Source organism: Aythya ferina, assembly GCF_964211825.1.
Source record: "Aythya ferina genome assembly, contig: HAP1_SCAFFOLD_36, whole genome shotgun sequence".
Lineage (NCBI taxonomy): Eukaryota > Metazoa > Chordata > Aves > Anseriformes > Anatidae > Aythya > Aythya ferina.
The window spans coordinates 782,462-808,640 of record NW_028181462.1 but is presented as its reverse complement, the minus strand read 5'-3'; the positions used below and the strand labels follow the sequence as shown (position 1 = coordinate 808,640).

General features: G+C 46.0%; 2 protein-coding genes across 2 annotated transcripts in view; both read right to left on the bottom strand.

Moving 5' to 3' along the window:
- Positions 1 to 14,202, bottom strand: part of LOC311428197 (ATPase family AAA domain-containing protein 2-like) — a 43,360-nt gene extending 29,158 nt beyond the window's left edge. The window contains exons 1-7 of the mRNA XM_084539733.1: positions 12,464 to 14,202; positions 11,920 to 12,025; positions 10,991 to 11,113; positions 10,660 to 10,762; positions 10,324 to 10,439; positions 9,193 to 9,367; positions 8,731 to 8,819 (exon numbers count right to left, since the gene is read on the bottom strand). Of these exons, the coding sequence (XP_084395859.1) occupies positions 8,731 to 8,819; positions 9,193 to 9,367; positions 10,324 to 10,439; positions 10,660 to 10,762; positions 10,991 to 11,113; positions 11,920 to 12,025; positions 12,464 to 12,470 (719 nt within the window). The 5' untranslated portion in view covers positions 12,471 to 14,202. The remainder of the gene's footprint in view (positions 1 to 8,730; positions 8,820 to 9,192; positions 9,368 to 10,323; positions 10,440 to 10,659; positions 10,763 to 10,990; positions 11,114 to 11,919; positions 12,026 to 12,463) is intronic.
- LOC311428196 (uncharacterized protein) lies at positions 12,959 to 25,781 on the bottom strand (the record flags this gene model as incomplete). Its single annotated transcript, XM_084539732.1, has 4 exons — positions 25,634 to 25,781; positions 24,952 to 25,529; positions 24,801 to 24,879; positions 12,959 to 13,002 (listed from the first exon to the last, which is right to left on the bottom strand). Exons 2-4 carry the CDS (start codon positions 25,414 to 25,416, stop codon positions 12,959 to 12,961), a joined length of 588 nt encoding a protein of 195 aa, XP_084395858.1. The 5' UTR covers positions 25,417 to 25,529; positions 25,634 to 25,781.
- Between the last annotated feature and the right edge of the window lie 398 nt (positions 25,782 to 26,179).

Here is a 26,179-nt window from a genome sequence, read left to right as displayed (position 1 = left end):
AGTTGTGAATTCAGTGTGCTTAGGAGAAATCAGATCTACATCTGAACCACAACTATTTCAGTAGTATCACGAACTTCTGTTACTCTGAAGAAGCAGTCAGCACCATTTCTATGTTAGCAAAGAGCTGGATAGAGTCTGTTATTCACATCAAGTAGTTAGGCAGGTTTCTTTAGGAAGGCTGGGTTTCACTAGAACATTACTAGCCTGTAAGCCTCATGGCATCACCTTCCAGCTTGACTGCTAAACCTCCTTGCTCCCTACTATCTTCTTTGCCAAGATACAGCTGTCCACATTTACTTTTCCTACTTGGCTGGACTGAATTTAAGAAGGGAGCTTGCAACTCTTCCTCTTGTTTGCCACTTCATCATCAAACCAAATGGAAACTATTTGCCTTTAACCTCTTTATTTCAGGCCTTCTGATGTAGCGGCACCTCTACAGCGGCTGGGGACTGCAGGCAGCTGTCTGGAGAGGTCGAGGAGATCTGCTGGCAACTTTGAAGCAATTTCCGTCCCTGGAAGATTGCAAAAGTGGGCAAGACCCAGACCAACCCGATCTCATTTCAAAGTTAACCTCGCTTTGAGCAGGAGGCAGGGCCAGATTACCTCCGCAAGTCCCTTCTATTCCTTTTCCCCTTAGAATCTGGGGATGTTTCAGCTAAAAAGGAGGGCAGAAACACTCTCAATAGGTCTCCACCATGTAGTAAAACAGTGCCGTGTACCTGGTTAACCTCTGCAGCCCACAAAGCATTTCTATTTGCAGCAGTGCCCTGACCCCAGCCTCTTGCTGAGCTCCGTCCTGTGCTGCTCGGATGCTCCCGCTGCTCAGACACGGGGGCTTAGAGAGCCACCGGGCCAGCATAAGCCCCTCAGCTCACTGTCAAACTTCACATTTGGAATCTTTCACTTCACCAGCGCCGCCGGACGAGGAGCCCAGCGATGCCTGATGCCGCTCCGGGCTCACCTAAACGCGGGGCTGGAAATTCAGATGCAAAGCTGCGAAGGTTTTTCTTAGTGAAAGCATGGAATGAGTGGCCATCAGTGACTAACCTTACAGGAAGGCATTCACTTTGTGAATGCTGCAGTGAATGAAGACTGAAGGCGTTTTCTGAATGACCTAAGGAGAGTCCTCCCCGAAAAGGAGGACGGTTTATTGTCTATGTAACATCTCCTTTGAAGGTTCGAGCACGAGATCCACCAGGTTTAAAATCTCAAGACACGGATCTGCCACCACAGAAGCAATACATTTCATCTACTAAGCCTAAATACCGTATTTTGCCTCCTCTGTAGGTTTAAAAAAACACGGCCATGCTTGAAGGAATGCATTCTCAGATATTCTACCTATTTACAGTGCTTTAATTAATACCACAGACATGTTGTGCTGTTCAGGGGAATTTGCAATTACATTTTCATTTCCAACCAAACGCAGCCTGACACAAATTGGGAGTAACAGGAACGAATCATCTGGAAGCCGGGATATGCATCATTCGCCATTTTCTAAGAAAATGACAAAAATATAAAACCCCAGCAGTCTGAGAATGTGAGCAATGAGGTAAAGGCATGATCAAACAAACGCGAAAAACTACTACAGGAAAACTACTGACAGACTAAGGTTAACTGCTTTGAAAGGGCTGTGTGGGTGGACCCATTGTCTTCAAGTTCAAGCTTTTTCCTGCGGAAATTGCCAACAATTACGCCAAATATAACAATGGTTTTGCAAGATGGATAAACGTCCTCCAGTCTGAAAGGGAGAAGAAAAGCCAGTGAATGCCCACAAGAAGAGGACTTTGCTGATCCCCAGGTATATTCAAGTTACATCTGTCTTTGAAATATACGCCCCTAGTTTAGGCTTATCTCATAAATCAAGGAGAAAAAGGCATCTAAGCAGCCAATTGGAGGAAAACGAAAACACACTGCACTTATGGTTGATTCCTATTGAGAAGTTCCAGATGAAACAGAGAACAGGATCTCAAAACTTATTTTTACAAACTGCTGCTCCTATTCCTGTTCCCACAGGAACTGACAGTCCAATAAAGGGCTTCAGACTTCACTCAAGTAGTCCTGTAAATACTGTTTGTAATTATAAGGAAAGATCTCTGTGCTTTTCAGTGCTGTGACACGCCTACGTATCAAAGCCTTTTCACGAGCAAACTGTGTTGGCATTTGGACTGGCTTTTTAGAACGAAACCAGGGCTTTCAGCGAATAATCCCATAAGAGACATTTGAGAGTCAGCAGAAGTAAAAGCACTGCCTCTGCTTCTTGCAAAATCCTAACAGTGCAGCCCTAAAAACAAAGTTGAACCTCACCCAAAACGCTGAGAAATACGAACACTGAGAAGTTACAGACACACACAGATCAGCACTACTTTACCTTCTGTGGGTCAATGGGCTTTGCAAATTCCCTGAAACGTCTGTCAGTGGCAAGTCTGTGAGTAACGTCCCTCAAGAAAATTCTAAGGTCACACAAGGTATCCTTCTCTTCCTCCTCCAGCATCTCTACTTCTTCCTCTTGTGGCTTCTGAGGCTCAGCTGGTGGTGCTACAGGCACAACTTCCAATGTCCAATCAACTTCAATTCATCAGGAAAAATTAGCCAATTTACAGTACTCAAATACAAGCATATGACAAAATCCTGACAGAAAATGACCACCAAAGCAAAGCCCAAAGAGCTAGTAACTTCGATAGGAAAGTTTTAGATGTACTTCTCATATCCTCCTCACCTCTTTTCTTTACAGGAGGCTTAGCCACTTCATTTAGAATTAGGTCCTCAAAAAAAGGCTGCTCTCTCTACCCTACCAGGCAACTCAATATTGCACACTTCTCCAAATTCCTTATTAAATAATTTTTGGATCTAAAGCAGAAAGAGGCAAGACAGTTCAGATTTAAGGCCACAAAAAATCATCTTCTATTCCAAAAAGACGAGTACCTTTTAAAATTAAGAATACCTGAAGAACACAAATTGAAAAAAGTTATCTTCCTGGCCTTAAAAGGCTACATTTTCACAGGCTGTAACAGTAATGCATAACACTATGCATTTAAGAAAGCACACCAGTTTGATGTTGAAAGCATTCATAAATTACAAGACACTGAAGAAATAGTAAGAAAAGTATTGACAAATACCTCTTCTGGGAGATCTGAGTGACGTACATCAGATGGAGCAAGCAGCAAAACTGGCAAAAATGCTGGAATGTTACGTAGTAGAGTTAGAAAAGTAAGTTTCAAGGCAGGTCCGGCATTGTCCCACCATAAATGGATATCTGGGACATAAACTGTGCTTGGTGCTGTCTTCTGAGCATTTCGGATCAGCTAGTGAAAAGGAAAGCTTGGGTAAGAAAACTAAAACACGTACAAGAACCTCTTAATACATAGCTACATAGCCATCTGACTGCCCCATGAAATGAAACTACGCGAACAGAGTGGCAAGCATCCTTTCACATAAGGAATTTCTCTGTGCACCCTTTCAGATTATCAGTATTCGGAGAACTCTAGTCAGAAGATGGGAAGGATATATTCAGGCAGTGGCTAGACACCGTAGCTATATGGCCACAGCCACAATCATCGCATAACAAAGAAAGGAAATGTCCCGCTTAAGGGACACATCAGTATTCAGTCGTGTAACATGTCTGTCCTTACTTGTATGGCTCTCAAACGTTTCCACTAAAGGTAAAAATATTTTAAGGTAGTGATGCCAAACAAGAAAATGGATTTCCTGCCTAAAAGTAAAAACACCAAATCTGTTCATTTTTTCTAGTTAAAACCACATCACCGTGCAAATGAAGTGTTTTCTGAATGTTAATGCTGTTATTGCACATACTGCAACAGCACAAGTTGTGTATGTCCGTGCGAAAACAAAATAAACAGAAGCCCCAAACCTTGGTTGCCTTACTAATATAATTTAGAAGAAGGCTACAAAAAGTAGCCGACATGCAGTCTGATACAGAGCCATCTACTGGGAGCACACAGTCCTAAGAGGCAATGAGAACTACTTTCTGGATCCCAGTGACATGAGCAGCATTTCTTTCCACAAAGAGATGTTTATTAGCAACACCGCCCAGCTTCCTGAGCTGCTAGCAACAGCCTCACTGTAAAACTGGGTATGGAAAATGTCGACATGTACAACATCCAGATTGTTTGTGGTGCTGTCTAAAAGAAAAGGGGATTTTCAGACAGAAGCAAACATCCCAGCACATTAAAACAAGGCCACCTCCATTACCAATGAATTTTGCTCACCTTACTTGCAACTCGATTGATCCTTTACATACAGTCAGTGAATCCGATGAGAAGAAAAAGAAAAAAGGTACCTGTCCGCAGATTTCTTCTGGCGGTGCAACGTTTGTAAGCAGAACAGAAAGGTCCAGGGTGTGAACGGGAGACTTCTCCAAAGCGTGCAGCACCGCGGGTGCCACGTAAGAAACCTGGCCGTACCCTTCTTTTCCTACTATTAGCAGACGGGGCTGGCATGATGTTGGTTCACAGAAAGCACTCCTAGAACAAGAGTTAAGAAAACAAGCTTATAAATGAGGTGCTGAATAGACACACAGATGTTCCAAGTAATTTTCCTATAGACTTTCTTTTCCCTCCCCAAATAATCCAAATGGCAGCGGTACATTAAATACATGTAAGATTTCCAGTTAAGTTATTCAGTCATTCCAATTGTTTCACCTTCTTCCCTTTGTTTCATCTTCTTCCCTTGTGTTTCCTATTCTTAACTAAACCAAGACTGCAAATTAATATCCCTGCAATCTTGCTTTACTACTAGGAAATAAATTGGTGAGGAGCATTTGTTTCCCCACTACAATCAGGCTGTACCTCTGCTGGCTTAAATCAAAGATGCTAGAGACTTAGCCTTGCTCTAAAGCACAGAAAATCTTCTGGACAGCACAGCAATAGAAACTGAGAAAAATAACTGATCCAGCTGTGACAACATGATCTAACTTTCCAACTGTGGGCTTGCATGACTTCCATACTAAAATATCACAAGATTAACACAACTTGGTGGCTTAACAAATAAAGACACCATTCAATTTTTTCTCAGGGTGTTTTAACAAGCCCTTTCTCAGTTTTCTTTCTGCTACATAATTCACTACTGGTTTAACAATCGTGGAAAACAGAAGGGCAAAAGGTGGCAACACAAACCCATAAAGTTGGGGTATTTTTAGCTAAAAGGACAGACAGCACATTTATGTGGTCTTGAGTCTTTCAAAGAATGCCATGGATTAAGTCAACGTGTTCTGGTAGTCTACGGATCACTTTGGCTTACGAAGAGAAGCCTGGGCTTTTCAATTTGGTCATTCAGAGCAACTTCATTACAACTTTAGTCCCTCCACCCTTTCTTCTTGTGAATACCAAGCACCCCTTCAACACACAAACTTGATGTTACCCCTTCGTCTACCACCCCTCGCACTTTTAACAGCTGGAACTGTTTACAAAGACTCAGCAGACCTGAGGATTTAAACATAACAGGGATCTATCTTTCTTTACCTGCTGAAACAGAGGCATTTTTTCTCTGGTCCGTTAGGCATTCCATCTTTTAATTCATCTCCAGAAACCAAGGATGCATCGTCATCACTGTCAAACATATCACCTTGTAAAATAGGATTGAAATGCTCTGAAAGGCAAAAGAGGTTTGTTAACTTTCCTGAATAGCCTTTGTCTCTTTCTCTTCCATTAATACAGCTTCTAAATCAGTGCCAAAACCCTTTCTTCATTTGAGAGCACACACTGAAAGCTATTTCCTAGAGTTCAGCCCACCACAGATCTAAGGAGATGGCACAAGGTCCTACAGAGTTGTACTAAGTCCCACTGATGTGTACATATAAGGTATGCTACTCTTGGTGAATTTTTTCTCCCCCTTAGAATAAAGGAGATTACAAACACTTTCTGCAGTTGCTTAATAGCTAAAAAAGAAACAAACAAGACCATTTCTTTCTGGAGGAGGTTCCCACAATGAAAGCATGGGGATAAAGGATGTGATGGCCACAGAATTCCATTCATCTAGTAAGTATCAATGCTAATTGATCTCACGTGCACGTGTATAGTACGATCCACAAACATTTAAATTAGGAGACTGGTTAAAAATGATGATAGCTAAAACAATATTTAGCTTAGACCAGTTATACTTGTATCCTGGTCCTGACATTCTTCAGAAAGGAATTAGAAACATTGACCTAGAAATGCTTCCCCTCCAAAGATCTGAGTTTTGATTTTTTAAAGAAAAATAGGTGCCTTATACTTCAAACCTCAAGTCAACCTCTACAAATGCTAATTATCTTAGCTGCCGTCAGAAGCAGGATGCTTCAGTAGAGAACGCATCGTCCTTTACTGTGTATTGAGTCATTCAGAGCTTCCATTTGGCATTTCAGTTTCGAATCCACAATAAAACCTATGTGTTGTATTCCAGACATGCCCAAAAGAAAGACATGCACATGCAAATAATAAAATTCTACCACCATTATGTCTGAAAGGTTTAAGTTGATTGCACAAACCACAAGTTTTTGCTTTAGCAGAATTATAAAGAAGTGGATGCTGTGGTTACACCTTGCTGTCGGTCCTCCTTTAGTGCAAGCTGTGCATGCGGGAAGATCTTCTGCACAACTTGTAAAATATTCTCTACTGATCTTTGAAAAAGTGGCTTGAAAATGGGTGATAGTGCTTGTATGGGTGAAGCCTTGATCCGGTTTGAAGCTGGAACAACCTTCTTCATAGCCATGAAAAAGTCCTTTGCTTTTATTTTAATAGAATTTACGTCTAGTAGCAACTTCTCCCTACTTGCATAAATCTGAGGATAGCATCGGCGTAGAGAGCACAGCGCAGCTTCAGTACATAAAGATTTGATATCTGCACCACAGTATCCTAACAAAAAAAAATCAAACGTTACATCAGTCAAGGCCCAGGTTTACAACATGCAACATTTAAAGAATTTGTAATGCCAAAACCAAACAGCTTAACAGGGAATTCAAAGTGCTACCGCTCTGCAAGGATGTTTCATGTTGCTCACTGCCTGATATCCTGCACTTATGCAGCTGAAGCAGACTCCTCATCAAAAACTATACTCTTGAGGAAGATGCCCCAGAACCATTTAACGTTCTTAGACAACAAGAGGAACGACAACAAAGAGTAAATAGATGAAAGCATCTCACTCAGATTGCTATGAAGGCGTGCCAGCTGCCTCGTTGACTACTTGTGCAGCAAGGCACAAGAGCATGGGTACTGCCTGGTACAAGCTAAGGTTCTTTACAACTTGGTCACAAGCAAGAATCCGTTTTGGTTTCAGTCTTACCAATGCATTTCTCAGCAAGTTCATCTAGCAACATGTCCGGTGGCTGAGGGGTCCAGTCACGAGTATGAATCTTGAAAATTTCTTTTCTAGCCTGGAGGCAAAATCATTGCATTTTAGCTTGTCCCAAGTTTTCCTTAAAAATACCAACAAGAAACAAACAAACCAAAAGGCAAACAAACAGACAACAAAAAACAAAACAGTCCTCCCTCAAAACCCCTCATCTACTAATACGCTTTTCTTACTTGCTCAACTTTCAAGTATTTTACAGTTATTTAATATATACTCTGCATTGTCAACCAGGAAACTGAATATTTCTTATTTGTTACACTACACTTTTTTCTAGGAACCTACAGTGAAAGAAAAGGCATTTATAGCTTCAATAACAAGTTTCCAAACTACGAGACCTAAGGACCCAGAGGAAAATACTGCCATGAAAAATTTATCCAGAAACATTTCTTTGCTGTCCAAAAAACTTCTCTAAAATTTAACAAGCTTTCATTGGGACAGTCTCATTACTTCATCACATTTGCTTTCCAGTCAGTAAATTCACAGAAAGCACTTCTGGCACAATGCTTCCAATTGCTACAATTACTATAAAGAAGAAAAGAATTATGACTCAAACTACTACCACTGATCCGGGGCACAATCAAATGCAAACATGTCCCCTATTCACTCATAAGTGAAGGATTGAGACCAAAAACACAACTTCATGATGAAAGCGCCCAAGTGGACTAAATAATTAAGCAAACAGGTACAACTTTGGGAATGAAAGGTTTGATTATAGAACTAACTACTTGGTGGTATCATCCTGACCATATATATCCAGTACCAGATTTGCCCTCCATGGAACAACGCAGTGTCTCCACATATCACTCTTTTGTTCAAGTTGTCAATTTTTTTTTTCCTATAAAGTTGGACTTTGCCATGGTAGCACTAACGTTGAATTTAAGTTCTCACCTCTTTATTTGGCAAGTTGAAGAGGAAGTGTCTGCCAAAGCGTCCTGGTCTTCGTAAAGCAGGATCTATAGAATCCAGTCTGTTGGTAGCTCCGATTACCACGATCTCCCCTCTGTTATGTATGCCATCCAGAAGGGTCAGAAGAGTTGAAACAATGGAACAAATAGAAAAATATAAGTTTTACTTACTGGTTCAGTAAATTTTGTTACATTCCACATGACTTTCTTCCATTAATAGTCATAAAGGACAAGCTTTTTAAGGACAAGACTCATTTTAAGACATAAAAAATAGGTAAGTTATCACAGACTACATGCTGATATCAGGCTTAGTAAATTGGTTTCTACTATCGTTTAGAATCACCTGATTTGGCATTGAGTTACAAGTTTTCAGGATAAATTAACATGTTCACAGTAAATTAAACAGGTCATCACCCTTTTTTTTTTTTTTTTCATTTCCCAAAGATCAAGCAGATTTTATGTAGGTGCAAAACTGTAATACCTATGAATGTGGTCTTGTTTACTGGAGCACACAGGAGCGAGACCATCTATCTCATCAAAGAAAATAATTGAAGGTCGCATCTGACAGGCCTAGCAGGAAAACACTGAGTAAAACAGCATTATTTAAAGGAAAAATGCACAAATACATCATGGTTGGAATGTCATCTAAACTAGATTTTTCACTTTAGCCTCTGGGACCTCTACTGATAGAGCTACTGGAGTATCTGGCATGACTAACAGAAGACAGCAGTCTGTGTCAACCCACTGTATCCGGGTGACAGGAAGCAAATCGGTCCAGTAGTTCTTACAGCTGACATTCACAGCAGAAACACTGGCATTTCCATTTCAGTGGGAAAAAAAAACTAACAAAATACAAAAAAAAGAGCAAGTGCTACTTAAAAACGTTGACCACAGAAAATAATGGTTTCAACTCTGACAGAATACACTGTCATTTCAACCTTACCTGTTCAAATAACACACGAAGTTGGCGTTCTGATTCCCCCATGTATTTTCTCATGCAGTCCGAAGCATTTCTCAGAAAAAATGATATTTCCCTGTCACTTTGACTATATTCACTGGCAAGTGCACGAGCAACTAGTGTTTTCCCTGTTCCTGGGGGGCCATAAAATAGACAACCTCTGCAATAAAAAAAGATCCAGATAGGAAAAAAAACATCATGACGAGTACCTCCTACAACCATCGTCTCTAGAACAAACTCGTCTTTCCTAACCAAAACACGTCATGTACAAGACAGCAGTAATAGCTGAAGTGTGGGTAGAGGCAGAACAGATAGAAGTTCCGCGTTTTTACAAGGTTTCACAAGAAAATTCATTTTTTTCACCCAAAGAAATGAATAAGGGGGTAACTCAAACGTATAAAACCTTCAAAAGAGAGCATACTGTCCCAGAAGGACACTTCCAAAACTGCTGACAAACAGGGTGATTACAGCAAACCGGAGCCAAACGGGCAAACTTCAGCACAGAATCTGAGAATGGGCTGAATGGTGAATCACCAGTTCATTCTGCAGCAATAAACTGCATATTCTTGCTTTCACAATATGCAGAATCTGATAGTAAAGCATTTAATGCTCCTTTCAAAAGCATTAAGTTACTGGGTTTGGTCTCTCAGACCATCTATTGCTGATGGCAAGTGAGGAAGCCTAAAGCCGGAAGGAAAAGCAATGCCTTAGAACTCAGAGGAAAAAAAAAAAAAAAAAAAAAAAAAAAAGCAAGCAAAAGTAGGCAGGAAAAACAACTGGGCTTCCAGGCAACATATTACAATTGACTTCCACTAGATAATCCCTTCTTGCTTACAGACTAATCAAGCTGACTTGTACATAAAACTGAGAACAAAACCACTCCAACCCAACTAACCCAACTTTTTAAAAACACCAGATGGTAAAACTTACCATTTTCAGACATTGCTTAATACAAATATTCTGGATTCTATCCGTTTTTAAGAAACCACTTTTTGCTACTACTAAAACAAATGTTCACCGCTGCCAAAAATGTTGAAGCATGGAAGCATATTGATAGCTTAATTGAACTTTCTCCTGAAAACAGCTGACTTACGATTTATCACTGTCATGAGTTACCTTGGGGGCTGAATATTGAACCGCTGAAAAACTTCTGGATACAGGAGGGGAAAAATCACCATCTCTTTCAAAGCTGCGATGTGTTCCGAAAGACCACCCACGTTCTCAAATCCAATCTAAAGAGAAATTCAACACCACAGAGTTTGTATGTTAAAGAAAGCAGCAACCTAGATCAAGGTTTCATCAGAAATTATCTCAGCACAATGCAAACATTCTGGGCAATTTTTGAAGTTGCTTTAGAGAAAACCATCAACAAAGGTAGTTGTAGATGGCACACTGAGATCTTTCATAATCACTGGAAACACTCGCTGACACGATGATTACTTTACGACTTACCGCACTATCTATTTGCATTGCATCTCCCTGACTTCCTCCAACTTTCGTTTGATCCCTCCAAACTCTCTTTAGGTCCCGTTTCTGACGTTTCACTCGAAAAGTCCTGATTTGAATTAAGGAGAAGTTATAGGGCTTCTTTTTCTTTAAGATGCAGATCGAAGATTTTTGTTTTTCATAATAATGCCAAGCAAATGTAGAAGACATTAATTAATACATAGAAGACCTAATTAATTGACATAAACTTACACAGTTACATTTAGATAAACTTAAACATGGCTAAATATTCATTTGAAGGAGATTCATCCCTCCCCTATTCTCTAACGACAGCAACCTTCTTGGAGATGTGCTCTCGCCGTCCTCACTGCTCTCACCACCCTCCTCCGTATCACACGTGCTAAGCAAGGGAGATGAGCAAGAGGGTGTAGAATCACTGATGTCATCTGCACGTCTCCGTCTGCAAGCAAGCATATAAACCAGAAAGTTAAAAAGAAAATAGAGCAGATACTAAGTAACACCAAAAATTAAGGGAATTCTATCTCCAAATTGCCTCTGAGATCTATTTTCCAGTCCACTGTACTCCTTAGGAATCTGATTTCAAAGGCCATGACACGATTTTCCTCGTGACAACTGTCTGCTTTCAAGAATGCTCAACAAAATATCTGGCAATCAACAGCATTCTCTACGCACTAACTGCTTACAGACTCCAAAAAGCCTTTATCATTACTAAGGCAATTTATGATTTCATTTAGATCTTTTATTGTTTAAGGTTAACTTCATATAGAAACATTAGTTGATTCCAAACAGAAACTAGAGTCAGTATTTGAGTGATAACTTTTTTTTTTTTTTAAATCTAACAAAACTTCCATAAAGCCTCTCCCTCTAAATCGAATAAAATTATTTTCGGTTTTAAGAAAATCCTTTGTATCCTTCAAGATTAAATAGTCTGACTAAGATTTTTAAGGGGGGATTCTGGCTTCAGTTCCAGAACCAAAGAATTTCAGTTACAGAAACTCAGACACTACCTCCATAATCACCTTATCAGCGACCCACAAATATTGGATTTAAAAAAGAAACCAACTTAAAAGTATCCACCTCCTCCCCTCCAAATAGTTCTTTCCTCTCTATCCTCAGACTACCAAAGTACCGATCATAAACTTACTCTGTAATTACCACTAAACTGAAAACCCTTTGAAGCATTAGGCAGTAAGGAGACTGACAGCTCTACGGATAAGTAAGAGCTATCACTAGCCATACACCAACCTGGCACGTCTTCTATATTTTTGTGACCCAGCATTTTCAAGTGACTCTTTCTGTCTGACAGAACACGGCTGGCCCGAGTTAGTCCTCTCTCGATCTCTTTGTCTTACTGAAAGGAAAGAATTTAGAATAATGATACAGATACATTCAAGAGAGGAGGATATCAAAAGATAAAGAAAATGCCACGTGTTTCACTCATCCCTAACTCCAGAAGAATTTTTAACTGTTTTTGCTTTTCATCAGTGCATGGTACAAGTGGAAAACTACGCCCTGTTTAAAGGTGAACTGAAAATCACAAGAGCAAGACCATTAAGTGTGATTAATTACTGTTATAGCAAGGATACATAGCACTAAGTACGCCAAACAGCAAAGAAATACAATGTGCACAGGACACACGTGTCTGATAAAAACAGGGAAGTTCATGTGCAGAATGAAGGTACAGAACTGAAATAGAACTGTGTGCACAAACACGTCTTTGCATTCAAAAATTCTATCTCACTTATGTGCAAGAAATAAGGTTTTAAGAGAAACTGTGCGTTCAACCTACTTTCCATAGGAGCTTGGTAGCGGTCAACAGGTTTACTCTGTCGAAGGTTGTAACGCCTTGGAACATCTTCACCACCATTTTCTTTGTTCTCACTTCCTCTTGATGTTTGTACTGTACCACAAAATGACACCGAATCGTTAAGTACTTTTGCAAATTATATGAAATCCAAAATGCATTACACAGATGCCTGTAAGTTTTAGTATTAGCATTATTTTAATGACACAGTGGATCCTGCAAAACCTTAAGATGAATTTATGCAAGTCACGTTTCAGAAATCACAAATCCTAGCAGATGAGCATGCATCTGGACATTGTTCTGTGCTCTCTGAAACTGCTGATGGACTTGTCGTCAGCCTCAGTGTTTAACGACAGGCAAAATTCTGTCATATTGCTTAGCTAAGATGCAGATCTTCTGAAAACAGCTATTTCAGAAAGTCACTTCTTAGTTTGAGAAAGTATTTAATGGAAAGGGTTTTAATAATCTGCAGTGCTAAGACTAAGCATAGTAATCTAAGTCCAAGTCTAGCTCTGCCACAAATTCTGTGAGCAATAATGGGCCAGACACAGGCTTGAAGCTCACCAATGAGAAAACAATGCCAAATGCACATAAGCTTAGGCCATTAGCTTCTGTCAAGTAACCTGAAGTTGTTTCATGAAAGATGGTAAAAAATGCAAGAACCAGAGTGCAATCATCTACTGGGTTCTGGTGAATATCCTCTCACGTTAACAGCAGGACACCGAGGAAGGAACGTACATACTCCGTTCACCTACCTGTTTGCCACAAGGACTTATCTTTTTTTCTTGGAAAGCACTGCCCTCTCTGGTTTTTATTTTTTAACCCCAAAGGTTGCATTGCTTTCTGAATGCGAGGTAGGTGCCATGGGGTATACAGACAGCACACGGAAAACTGAGCGATCAGGAAATGAGTTTGTGATCACTACCATCTCCAGTCCTTGGTGTTCCAACACTTCTATCACAAAAGCATGAATTTCTCTGCTTTATTGCTCCTCTAACCCTTTCCTTTGTTCCAGTAACTTCCTTTATAACAACACTGACACTTTCCTCACTCTTTTCTGGCGTATTTTTCATTATAAAAGTATAGTCTAGCTCTTTCCTGATTTAAAATTGTAGCTTGCATTTTGATCATCAATTAATTGCCCCGGGCTCATTTCCCATTCAACGTGCTATTTAAAATTCCTCTCTACAAGTCTCTACTGCACAGCTCCCTGAAACCCACACACTTTAACCAAGCTTCTCCCTCTAGACTGGCGCCCGCCTTGTATTCAAGCTACTCTTATTAAGACTTTGAGCTAATGTTTTCCTAACTAAACCTCCAAAGGAGTCAACTCTGCTTCTCCCTTACTAGTCCATGGCCCAGCCATTCTTCCTCTGAAGAACTTCCCTCGGGTTCCCACCTGCCACTGTGCATCTCTCTGCTCCTCTGGGCCTCTGAAGGGAGGAGCAAAGTATTTTCTGGGGCTCAGCCTCCTCTCACTGTCTCTCTGAGCTCCTTTGCAGGTGTGCAGCTGAGCTCTATCACATAATCTAACTCATCAGCTATCTACTGCAACACCCTTTTCGGTCCTTAAGTACACTCTTGCCCTCTTCTGATCTGTTTAGAAAGCTCCTACGAGGATGATCTAATTTACTGCCTTAATCACAACTAACATTCTTCTTAAAAACTGTAAGTTTTCCCATCACTTCCAAGTTCATACGGTCTTTCGTGGCTTAACCTCATTCCACAAGTCACTGAGTACCCAGATGACAGCTCCTAATTACAGGCCCTGACAGCAGCTTATGGTGACTGCCTCCTAAACACAGAAATGCACAACGCTATCTTCCCTCCTGCTGAGCTTCACGCTTGGGAGGAGCTTTTCATACACATCTGGCTGCCTATCTATCTTGCTTCCTGAAAAGGTAGCTCCGATTACCACGATCTCCCCTCTGTTATCTATGCCATCCAGAAGGGTCAGAAGAGTTGAAACAATGGAACAAATAGAAAAATATAAGTTTTACTTACTGGTTCAGTAAATTTTGTTACATTCCACATGACTTTCTTGATGCCGGAATAACCTTCTTCCTAGTGGTCATTCAAAACTGAAAATAATCTCTACGTTAATACAAAAGGAGTACCGCACACTTCTGCTCAGGAAGAAAATCACGGAAAATTTCAACTTTGATTTTAGATGTTGAATTTGTTGCAGTGAGATCTTCCTCATCGCACGATTCTATTTGGATTTAAACCATATTATCTATGGAGAGACCAAGATTAGGACAAGAACAGCGCAGAGTTCAGCATGAAGCCAATCAGGAGCTCAAGTTTGTATTCTTTGTATTCAACTTTATCCTTCTCTTGCTGGAAGGACCTGCTTTTTGAGTCTCCTTCTCTTCACTAGGAGCATGTTCCCTCTTCCTTTGGTAATGCTCTTTCTCAGTGGTTTTCGTCTTGTCCTTTGTATCTTGGCATCTCTCTGTAACAGCTGAGGAGGAAAGGTTTTTAGAGCTACATTCAGTGTCAGACTTGAGAGAGGAAGTATGCCGCAATTTCTCACCAGGCTCACAAGACTCTTTGCTGTACAAAACGGTTTCTTTTGAAATGAGGTCACGTTCTTTTGATCTTCTTGCTTTCTCCTTGTCTCCACTGTCATCACATTGGTACTATGCGAGGTATTCATCGTTCCCAGGAGATTTCGGAGGGTCCATTACACTGCACAAAATAAAATCACATTTCTCACTTCTGCTGAAGGACATGAATATTAAGAGTAAAACCTTCCAACGTCAAACAAACAAACAAAAACCTCCGGACTACAGGAACCCTCGCAAAGATATGCCATTTAGAAACCTCTCCTGTGATTAGGACACCTTCTTCAGCTCCCAGAGAAAGTGCTTTTTCCCCTCTTGCTTCTGAAGCCATTGCACTAAAAAAGCAAACGCATCTGTCTCCCTCCACATGCTGCTCTGAATAAGAGCCAGAATATTCAAAGCCACTCTATTTGTTCTCCCCACATAGCCGAAAAAACACCAGTTGAAAGAGTTTTCTACCTCTCTCCACGAATTTACATTCACATGTCCTATGACTGCAAAAATAGAAGGCGGGGCTCAGGAGGAACAGCCAGTGCTGGAAATGAAAAAAAGCAGCCCGTTTCTTCAGAGTCTTAAGCCTATGCTACTAGGAACAAAACAAAACAAAACAAAACAAAACAAGAGGAGAGGAGAACAACAGCGGGAAATTTACCTATTCTCCAGGTGTTCAATTGCAAAGCCTCCTCTGGAGGATCAACAGTTGTGAATTCAGTGTGCTTAGGAGAAATCAGATCTACATCTGAACCACAACTATTTCAGTAGTATCTCGAACTTCTGTTACTCTGAAGAAGCAGTCAGCACCGTTTCTGTGTTAGGAAAGAGCTGAACAGAGCCTGTTATTCACATCAAGTAGTCAGGCAGGTTTCTTTAGGAAGGCTGGGTTTCACTAGAACATTACTAGCCTGTAAGCCTCATGGCATCACCTTCCATCTTGACTGCTGAACCTCCTTGCTCCCTACTATCTTCTTTGCCAAGATACAGCTGTCCACATTTACTTTTCCTACTTGGCTGGACTGAATTTAAGAAGGTATCTTGCATCTAAGAAAGGGAACAAAAGCTGCTGCCCAGCAGCGTCTGGCTCAGGGAGGAGTGAGAAAGCTCTGTGCAGCCCCCAAGGTCCGTGCAGCAGGAGGCAGGAGGTGCTCCAGGCTCACAGCAGCAGTTCCCCTGCGGCCTGTGCAGGGAGAGGCCCCTGGTGGAGCAGGCTGTGCCCCTGGTGGAGCAGGCTGTCCCCCTGCAGCCCATGGGTCCCCCGTGGAGCAGATCTCCACGCTGCAGCCCCCCTGCGGGTGGAGGAGCCCCCGGTGGAGCAGGTGGCTGTGGCCTGGAGGAGGCCGCGGCCTGTGGAGAGCCCCCGCAGGAGCAGGCCCCGGGCTGGACTGGAACAGGCTGTGCTGAGCCTGCTTTGCCCGTGACGCTCCTTGTGGAGTGATCTCCCTGTCCTTCTGGCAGCCCTTGAGCCCTTGCCAGCCTCTTTTCTCCCCTTGGTGTTGGAGGAGGGGCAGGGAGAGAGCGCTTGTGCTGGAGCTCAGCTGCCCAGCTGAGGAAAACCACCACAGCTCTGTCTTGCCGCTGCTGCAGCACGCTGGTAGCAGCCAGCACCGTCTGTTCTTCAAGCCTCAGCAAGCCCACAGCATCTTCCCAGAAGGGATCCCTTTCCTTCACGCCTGACAGGCGCCGCCTCCAGAGGCTGAGGGCTTGTGCCCCATTTGCAAGCGCTTTCTCAGTGCCCCCTTTCCCAGAGAAGGATCGCAGCTGCTTGGCTTCCCTGCCCTCTGCTGCCAGGCTCCCGCAGCTGCTATCCCAGCAGCGCAGCAGCCAGCTGACAATGTGCTCGCCTGGAGGACAGCTGCAATCTTGTCCCATGGCTCGCAGCTGTCCAGGGATGGGGATCACCTGCTTCCTGCTGCTTTTCTCTCTGCTCTCCTTTCCAACAGCCTCCTGTGCCCTGGGATGGCCCTACCTTGGGGTAGGCTGCCTCGCCTTCCTCTTGCTCCTTCCCCTTCTTGGGAGGACTTTCTGCCCTTCCGAAACGAGATGACTTCTGCATGCATTCCTTCCCCTTGTGTGTATTGGTGCCTGAGACAGCAACGGGGTCGTCCCCGGAGCCAGCTGTAGGGCCTGTGCCAGGCTTGGAGGGGCTGCAGGGAACATGCCAGGGGCTGGAGTGGCTGGATGTGAAGTACTATCAGTAAAGAATTTCTTCCTAACATATACCAGAAATCTAACTTTTCAGTGTAAAGCTATTACTCCATGTCCTGTCACTCCAGGCCCTGATAAAGACCCCCTCCCCAGCTTTCCTATAGGTTGCCTTTAAGTACAGGAAGGCTCTCAGCCTGGCACACAGTAAAACTGATGGCAGATCCTTCACTATATTATTTGAATTTCACGTAAATAGAACAGACTATCAACTTACTTAGGAGAAGTAATACAATTTCAGAACTATTCAAAACCAAAGGCATTCCAAACTAAGTTTAAGTTCAGAGGAAATCCAAAGAAAAAAACTAATTTTGAAACTAATAATCAGAGACCATAATCTTCTTCAAATGATAGATTTTCCTCCTGTACTGGGTAATTTTGATCTGTCTTTAATGCTCATCCAGGCATGGCTTTGACACCGAGTATCTTGCTTTGCCTCTGCATTAAGTCTTCTTCTCATGTGAGGTAAATGTCCTGCTCTTATGGGATGGGCCTAGGAGACATACGCGCTGTGTCTCATGATGCTTGGATATCATCTTAATTCTGGGTGAAGATGAAAGGTCTCACTGCTTCCTGAACAGGGAAGTGGATGTCTGCAGTTCAGAACCCTCTGTCTAATCTAGAAACATGAAGGAAGGAGTTTGCTGGATTGCAAGTGACAGTGAAGAAAGCCACAGATGACATATCAAACTGATTAAAATGTTATTTAGCTCAGGGCATGGCTAATGAAGTGGAGCTGGAATAGTTTGACGACTGTAATTACACTCACTATCACTGTGACTTGTTTATAAGATAGTAATGCCTAAAGGTCCCACTGGAGCCTGAAACAAGGTTGTGCTGGGTGCTGCACGTGCATATCTCAGTAGCGCTTTGATAGCTAGTGATACAAACAGACAAAACAGAGATTGAAAGGAGAAACGGGGGGACAGAGATAAGAAGATCTTCCTGCAGGTCATTTAGGGTATGAGCCAGGAGTTCAGTGCATCCAGCTCTCTAGTGCTCTGCTGGCCCAGTGAGATGAATGGAAAACATTGCAGCCTTGGAAAAATAGTGCTTCTTCTAATTCTTTGGCCAGTTTTGATGATTTAGGACTGCTCTATTTATTTATTTATTGATTTTACTTTCCCCATTTGTGCTGGAGAAGGTGAACTTTTTAAATACCTATTTCTGAATTCAAATATCATTTTCATTGTTATGTTTCTGTTTTGTTGGCACTATTCATAATGACTTCTAACCTTCAGTGGAAGCAAAAGCTTATCATACCATAAAACTGATAAAACAAAACATAAAACAAAACCAGGCTTAGAATGAAATTTTTGAGGCTTACAAATGCAAACTTTGAAATCTAAGGAAATGAATCATTGAGTCTGACTAAACATCTCTGGGACTGGAGTGCAGAAAAGGCAGAGTTAAAATTCAAAATTCAGATGGGAAAAAAGCAATGAGAAAAGGTACATTTCAGAGGTTAAAAACTGCAAAAATAAAGTACGAATGACCCAAAACCTCCTTCACATAGGAAATTAAACAATAATAGTAAATGATACTTAAGCCACAGAACCCAGGGGGAACAAAGAGAACAAATTAGGACAGTTGCATACTCGAGGCAAAAATAGATCAAAAGTTAATGATGTCTCAAATTCTGCAAATCTTATTTCCTGCATCTAACAGCAACAACAATGTGATATTAAGGGCAGTGACAGGATTCCCATTGCAAATGAGGGTAGGGCACTAGGCACAACATCATCTGAGGTGAAATAAAAATCTACAGTGATTCAAGTGAAAAATGACAAGCTGATATCTACCTAGCCTATTAACAGCACTGGCACACAGAACAACAAGTAGGAAAATTACACCACAATTGTGCAAATCAGGGCTAGTCCCCAGAATGGGAGAGTAACAAATATACTTCTGTCCAGGAGAATGTAAAGAGTGATCCAGACAAGTGCAGGCCTGTTAGTTTGACATCAACGCTGGGCAAAGTTTTGTAGCAAGAAGAGATAAGACTAGGGAAGTAGCGGGTAATGTGGAATTTACAAGATAATTTATTAAAGCTAATTTGTTTCCAGAGAATTTAGTAGCTTGCCTTTGTAGGACCAGTGCTCCCCTACACAGGGGATGAACTACATCTATTTCACTTTCTGTGAGCTTCTGATACCTTATCTATGGATTTGGGCTTTGGGGCTGCAAGTGAATCAAGGGAGTTTGCAATTGTTCACACTGTTCGAAGAGGGAATTACCGGCAAAGGAGAGGTTACCTGTAGTGATTCTCAGAGACAGTTCTGAAACTGCAGCTGCTAAGGAGGCAAAGACTCATGGAGAAATGTAGGCTGGAAGGGACCTCTGAAAACCCAACCTCCTATTCAGAGCAGAGATGACTTCAAATTTAGGTATGTTCAGTATGGACGTGGTGGCCGAAGACTAAAAATTACATATGAGCTTTGAGATTTCCAGGTGACATAAAGTTGGGAAGTACTACGGAGCCTGACAGAAGGATATCCCTTGTGATTGAAATGGTTCAGGTGAAGTGACATTTGATAATACAAAGTAGAGCCATGCTTAGAGATTCTCAACAAAGGGTGGTTTTTTTTTTTTTTTTTGTCATGTTTGCTATATGGCAGTCAGGAGTTTAAAACAAACAATAAAACAACAAAACCCCATGTTCATGCACTGTTAACAGAAGAACTGAAAAAGTTAAGTGGTTATATGGTGTGTATGGCTATTTTTTTTTTTTTTTTTCTCCAGTATAAATATACCTGACAGGGCAGCCCTGCCACACATTTAAGACATGAGGCAAAATTCTGCCACTTGTATTCACATTGAACTTAGGAGGAAGTGTTCAGAAGACAGAAGGAACAAGTTGCCTATTGTGTGGAAGGGAATTAAAGGACATCATTCTGCTCAGCCAGATGCCAGTTGAGAGAAAAATATGACGTCTCTGTGAAAATGCATTTCTTGAGTAAATATCAAGGAGAATTAGGAAATGTGTAAGTTGGGAGATACATCTGAAATGATGATTGCAGTTGGCTTATGAGGAACTTTGGACAGGAAATTGGTAGAAACTTCCCATTTTAAGAATAAAGTGCACCATAGATATGAAGTCAGCATTCACCTAAAGAGTAGAGGCCAACTCAAAGCCCCCACAACAAAGCAGTGGACAAACCAGAACACTAACATGTTGTGGTCTAGAGTCACACAGATATACATAAGTTTACTATACCTAAACATCTGAGGGGTTCCTTTGAGAGGCGGAGGGCTTGTGCCCCATTTCCATTTCCACTCTCAGTGTCCCCTGCCTCAGAGAAGGATCCCAGCTGCTTGGCTTCCCTGGCCTCTGATGCCAGGCTACCAGAGCAGGTATCCCAGCATCGCAGCAAACAGGTGACAATTTGAGTGCCACAGCAGTCCTCATTGCGAGCTGGACGCTCAGGGCACTTGCGGCCACCCACCTTTGTGAGCTCCAAGGCTGACAGTGACTCTCTGCTGAGCTGCCACAGCTCTCAGGCGTCCCGGTGACAGAGCATTCGGCGCTAAGCTGACTGCCAGGAGAAAAGGCTGCCATGAAATGGCTGCTCCACAATGCCAGGAGCAAGGTCTGCTGGGCTGGGGGTTCGCAGGGGAGCTCGGCCTGGGGCCTGGCAACTGCGCCTGGAAGCCAGGGACGGCCTTGGTGTGCAGCTGGACACCTGGGCCTGAGAAAGCAAGGTCTCTTTCCAGACACTTGGCACCATCGTCACCCAGTGGCTGTCTCAGGGGGACGAGAGAAATGCACAGCATCTCTTCCTCCCTGAAAAAGGGACGGATTTGGACCCCAAAGCGAGCTCCTTTCTCTCGGAAGCATCACGTCCTCCTGTCTTTCTTGTATTTGGCTATGACTTTAGGAATCGCTGCAATCCCTGCAGCTGTGTCCCCTGCCAGCTTCTTGTGTGCCCCAAGCATCCTCGCTTGCAGGGCAGTAGAAGATGCAGAAAAGGCCTTGCCTTAGTGGAAGCACTGCCCTGCAGGAGCTCCAACATCCCTCTCAGCAGCACGCTGTAGCCCCCAGATGCCCCCGAAAGGGCACATTTCAGCTACTGGGAAGGAAATGAGCTCGCTCAAGGTGAGCTACCCGCTCAAGGCCCAGGTGTCTGTGAGGCAGTGTTGGCAAGGAGTCCTGTTGTGTGAGTCCGTTCTTTGTGGGTGCTCCGTCCCCACAAGGCTTGCTTTTCAAGGCCCAGGAGAGTCTTGTGGGCACTGGCCTGGGGTCCCAGACTGAGCCAGCTGCTGCCTGGCAATCAGGGAGGCTCGCTCGGTGTCTTGGCTTGGGTTTGCGTGGCCAGGCTGTGGGAGCGGGGGGCTGCAGGGGTGTCCTCTGTGAGGAGAATGCAGCAGCTGCCCCATGGGAGCTCAGGGCCGCTTCCAGGAGGCTCCTTCCAGGAGGGACCCACCCGCTGCTGCCTAGAACGCAGAGCAAAAGGATGATGTTTGCGCCTGGGGGAGAGCCCATCTAAGAAAGGGAAGAAAAGCTGCTGCCCAGCAGCGTCTGGCTCAGGGAGGAGTGAGAAAGCTCTGTGCAGCCCCCAAGGTCCGTGCAGCAGGAGGCAGGAGGTGCTCCAGGCTCACAGCAGCAGTTCCCCTGCGGCCTGTGCAGGGAGAGGCCCCTGGTGGAGCAGGCTGTGCCCCTGGTGGAGCAGGCTGTCCCCCTGCAGCCCATGGGTCCCCCGTGGAGCAGATCTCCACGCTGCAGCCCCCCTGCGGGTGGAGGAGCCCCCGGTGGAGCAGGTGGCTGTGGCCTGGAGGAGGCCGCGGCCTGTGGAGAGCCCCCGCAGGAGCAGGCCCCGGGCTGGACTGGAACAGGCTGTGCTGAGCCTGCTTTGCCCGTGACGCTCCTTGTGGAGTGATCTCCCTGTCCTTCTGGCAGCCCTTGAGCCCTTGCCAGCCTCTTTTCTCCCCTTGGCGTTGGAGGAGGGGCAGGGAGAGAGCGCTTGTGCTGGAGCTCAGCTGCCCAGCTGAGGAAAACCACCACGGCTCTGTCTTGCCGCTGCTGCAGCACGCTGGTAGCAGCCAGCACCGTCTGTTCTTCGAGCCTCAGCAAGCCCACAGCATCTTCCCAGAAGGGATCCCTTTCCTTCATGCCTGACAGGCGCCGCCTCCAGAGGCTGAGGGCTTGTGCCCTGTTTGCAAGCGCTTTCTCAGTGCCCCCTTTCCCAGAGAAGGATCCCAGCTGCTTGGCTTCCCTGCCCTCTGCTGCCAGGCTCCCGCAGCTGCTATCCCAGCAGCGCAGCAGCCAGCTGACAATGTGCTCGCCTGGAGGACAGCTGCAATTTTGTCCCATGGCTCGCAGCTGTCCAGGGATGGGGATCACCTGCTTCCTGCTGCTTTTCTCTCTGCTCTCCTTTCCAACAGCCTCCTGTGCCCTGGGATGGCCCTACCTTGGGGTAGGCTGCCTCGCCTTCCTCTTGCTCCTTCCCCTTCTTGGGAGGACTTTCTGCCCTTCCGAAACGAGATGACTTCTGCATGCATTCCTTCCCCTTGTGTGTATTGGTGCCTGAGACAGCAACGGGGTCGTCCCCGGAGCCAGCTGTAGGGCCTGTGCCAGGCTTGGAGGGGCTGCAGGGAACATGCCAGGGACTCGAGGGGCTGCAGGGTGTGTGACAAGGCTTTGAGGGGCCTCAGGTCCTGCTGCAGTGGTTGAAGTCGATGCAGGGAACATCAGAGTTGTTGGAGGGGCTGCAGGTATAATGCCAGGGCTTGCAGCAGCTGCAGGCTGCGTCACAGCTTTGCATCAGGTCAAGACGCATTTTCCTAGAAGCATACATTTCCTCCTGAAGGGGCTGAAGAGCATGGAATGGTCTTCAAAATGCACAGAGCAGACCCCAGCAAATGTAGAGCTGCTGCTAGCAAGTAGGTAACTTTATTGTTCCTATTGTTAATTTTGTTTCACAACAACAGATGCAAATATGTATCTTGAGTTGAGGGCAAAGGTGACCTTGGATCTGAAGCACACAGGCGTTCGCTAGTGTCCCCCCATCCGGAGTGAATCCAGAATGACTCGGAAGGAAAAACAAAGTCCAAACCAGTGCGTTGTGATAAAGAGAGTTTAATAGGGTAGAAAAGGAATAAAACCCAACAAAGTAATAAATAATGATACTTATAGTTTATAATATATTAATATATAAAAATATTTAATACTATTAAATACTTATAATTTTATAATAATAAAACAATGCCATACTGTACAACACAGTCAATAAAGTGGATTTAATTAAATAAATAAGAAAACCAATAAATTAAATGAAAATTAAAAAATTTAAATTTAATACAAATAAAACCCATTTTTCCCATTCCAATGAATTGCTATCCCCATCATCACTTCCCATCCCACTGATCATTTGCTATCCCAAAGACCTCCCAGTTCTTATCCCCTCGGCATGCCAGTGCAAAAAGAGCTGCAGGCAGAGGCCTTGCTGAGTGACCACCTAAGGAGAGGAATTTAATCCAGAAGGCAGGAAAGAAGAGCAATGCCCCGAAAGAAGAAGCAAGTCTTGTCTCTCAGCCCTTTGGTGTCCCAAGCAGCAGTTGCCATGGCCAAGCTTTCCCAGCCCAGCTGCTGCCAGCATCTCCCCAGCTTGCCATTGCCACCTTCCTGGGTGAGGCGCGCGCGCATTTGCCATTGGCGCTGTTGCCCATCCCTGAGAGTGGCAAGCTCATCCCCTAGCTCCAGCACGAGAGAGGGGAGAGGGCAAGCGAGAGGGGCAAGGGCTGAGGAGCGTGGCTGAAGCTGGAGCAGGTGCTTCACGCGGCTGGCAGGCCCAGCTCTCTGGGCGCTGGCTCTATGGCAGCGTCCCCTGTTCATGCTGTGCTGCCTGGTGGTGCTGGCACCTCCTTTTCCTTGCTGCCAGCTGGGGGCCGGGGGGCAGCAGGCACAGCGCTGGAGCCTGGCACTGTCGGCGGGGCGCTGGGCATGCTGCTGGGGCTGCTGGAGGTGGGCTGCGGCTGCACACAGGCCAGCTGGCACGCTGGCCCCAGCGCCTTGGCCCTGGCCCCCAGCGGCTGCAAAGTCTCGCTGGGGGTCTTTGTCCCCACTTGCTGGTGCTGCAGCGTCTTGGCCCCGCTGGCCTGGGGACAGAGCCTGTCCTGGGGCCACACGGCACGGGGCTCCCCACTCGGAGTCTCCGGCAGCAGCCGCGCTCTGCGGGGAGGTGGCGCCGCTGCTCCTTGCCCCCCTGCAGCCCCCGGGCTTCGCGCTCTCTTGCTGGGTGCCGTGGTGCTGTTGATCGCCAGCTGCTGCCCGCTGCTGCCTGCTTCCCTGCTGCTGCCAGCCACCGTGCTGCTGCCAGCCGTCTTCCCCTGGCACGGTCTCTTGCGGCCTTGGCCAGCCTGGCCCAGCAGCGTCTTCCTCTCCTTGCCGGGGGGGTTCTCTGTCGTCGGCCTCCTGTGCTGGCAGCTCTGCGCTGTCCCGGGGGTGCTGCTGGGCGCAGGGCGCTTGGCCCCCCGCTTGGTGCCGGTGGACGCAGGGGCAGGCGGGGGGCTCTTGAGGGGACCCAGGGGGCGTTTGGGCAGGGGTCTCCTATGGTCACTGCGGCCCTTGGGGTTGGGGCGTTTCTTGGGGGAACTCGGGGGGGATTTGGGCTGGGGTCTACTAAGGGCACTGTGGCCCTTGGGGTTGGGGCGTTTCTTGGGAGAACTCGGGGGGGATTTGGGCTGGGGTCTACTAAGGGCACTGGGGACCTTGGGGTTGGGGCGGGTCTTGAGGGAACTCGGGGGGGGTTGGGGCAGGGGTCTACTAAGGGCACTGAGGAGCTGGGTGTCAGGGAGGCTCCTGGGGGGACTCAGGGGTGGACTGGGTAGGGGGCTCCTAAGCGCACTGGGCAGGGGACTGGCTGCAGGGCTGAGCGGGGGACTCACTGCTGGCACGACGGGGGACTGCAGCGACAGCCCACCCTCAAGCTTCTCGGGGCGCAGCCCAGGGGTTGAGGGGACCTCACCAAGGGCTCCTGTGGCTTCCAGTCCCTGCGTGCTCGGCTCCTCGATGTCCTCGCAGAGGTCGGGCAGCTGCAAGAGGAAGCGGCTGAGGGCAGGACTGCTGGGCAAATCGGGGAAGGCGTCCTGGGGCTCCACGGCATCGAGCCAGCTGAGCAGCTCCTCCATGCCGGGGATGGGGATGTCCAGGTCGGCCAGGAGCTCGTCCTGCATGTGCTGCAGCTGCTGGCTGTCCCCTGCCAGCTCTGGAAAGGCCTCGGCAAAGGCATCAGGGCCCAGCTCGGGCAGCTGCGGGGGCTCCTCAGGCACCTGCGGGGCTGTCACCGCTGAGGACGAAGCAAGAAAATCCCCCAAGACGGGCGATGTCAGCTTTCCCATGGCCCCTGGGTGTGGGGCGCCCAGCGGCTGGCTGTGCCAGCCCCAAACTCACCGTCAGGCGTCGCCGTCTGGGTGCTGGCGGTCCTTGGAGCCTGGGCAGGCTCGGGGGGAGTGGGGCCGGGCAGCGGGGTCCCCTGGTCCTTGCTGAGCCCCACGGCGTGCAAGCAGGGCTCCGGCAGCTGCCCCCGGCTGCTGCTCAGGGTGCGGGGCGTGGGGAGCACCTGCCCCCGCAGCGGAGGCCCCAGGGCGAGGGGTGGCGGGGGGTTGCGCTGGGCGGGGGCCTGCAACAGGCAGGTGCCTGCGGGGTGCAGGAGCTCCCCATGGAGCACGGCCCTGGGCCCCAGCCCCAGCGCATGGTGGGGTACCAGTGTCCCCGTCACCATGGGCTGTCCCCACTGATGGATGGGGACACAGGGAGGAGCAGTGTGGGGGAGCTGCCCCCCGGCGGGGAGCTGCACCAGCTGCAGCTGGTGCCCCATGGTTGGGAGCTGCACCAGCTGCAGGTTTTGCTCCACAGCGGGGAGCTGCACCAGCTGCAGGTTTTGCCCCACAGCGGGGAGCTGCACCAGCTGCAGCTGGTGCCCCACGGCGGGGAGCT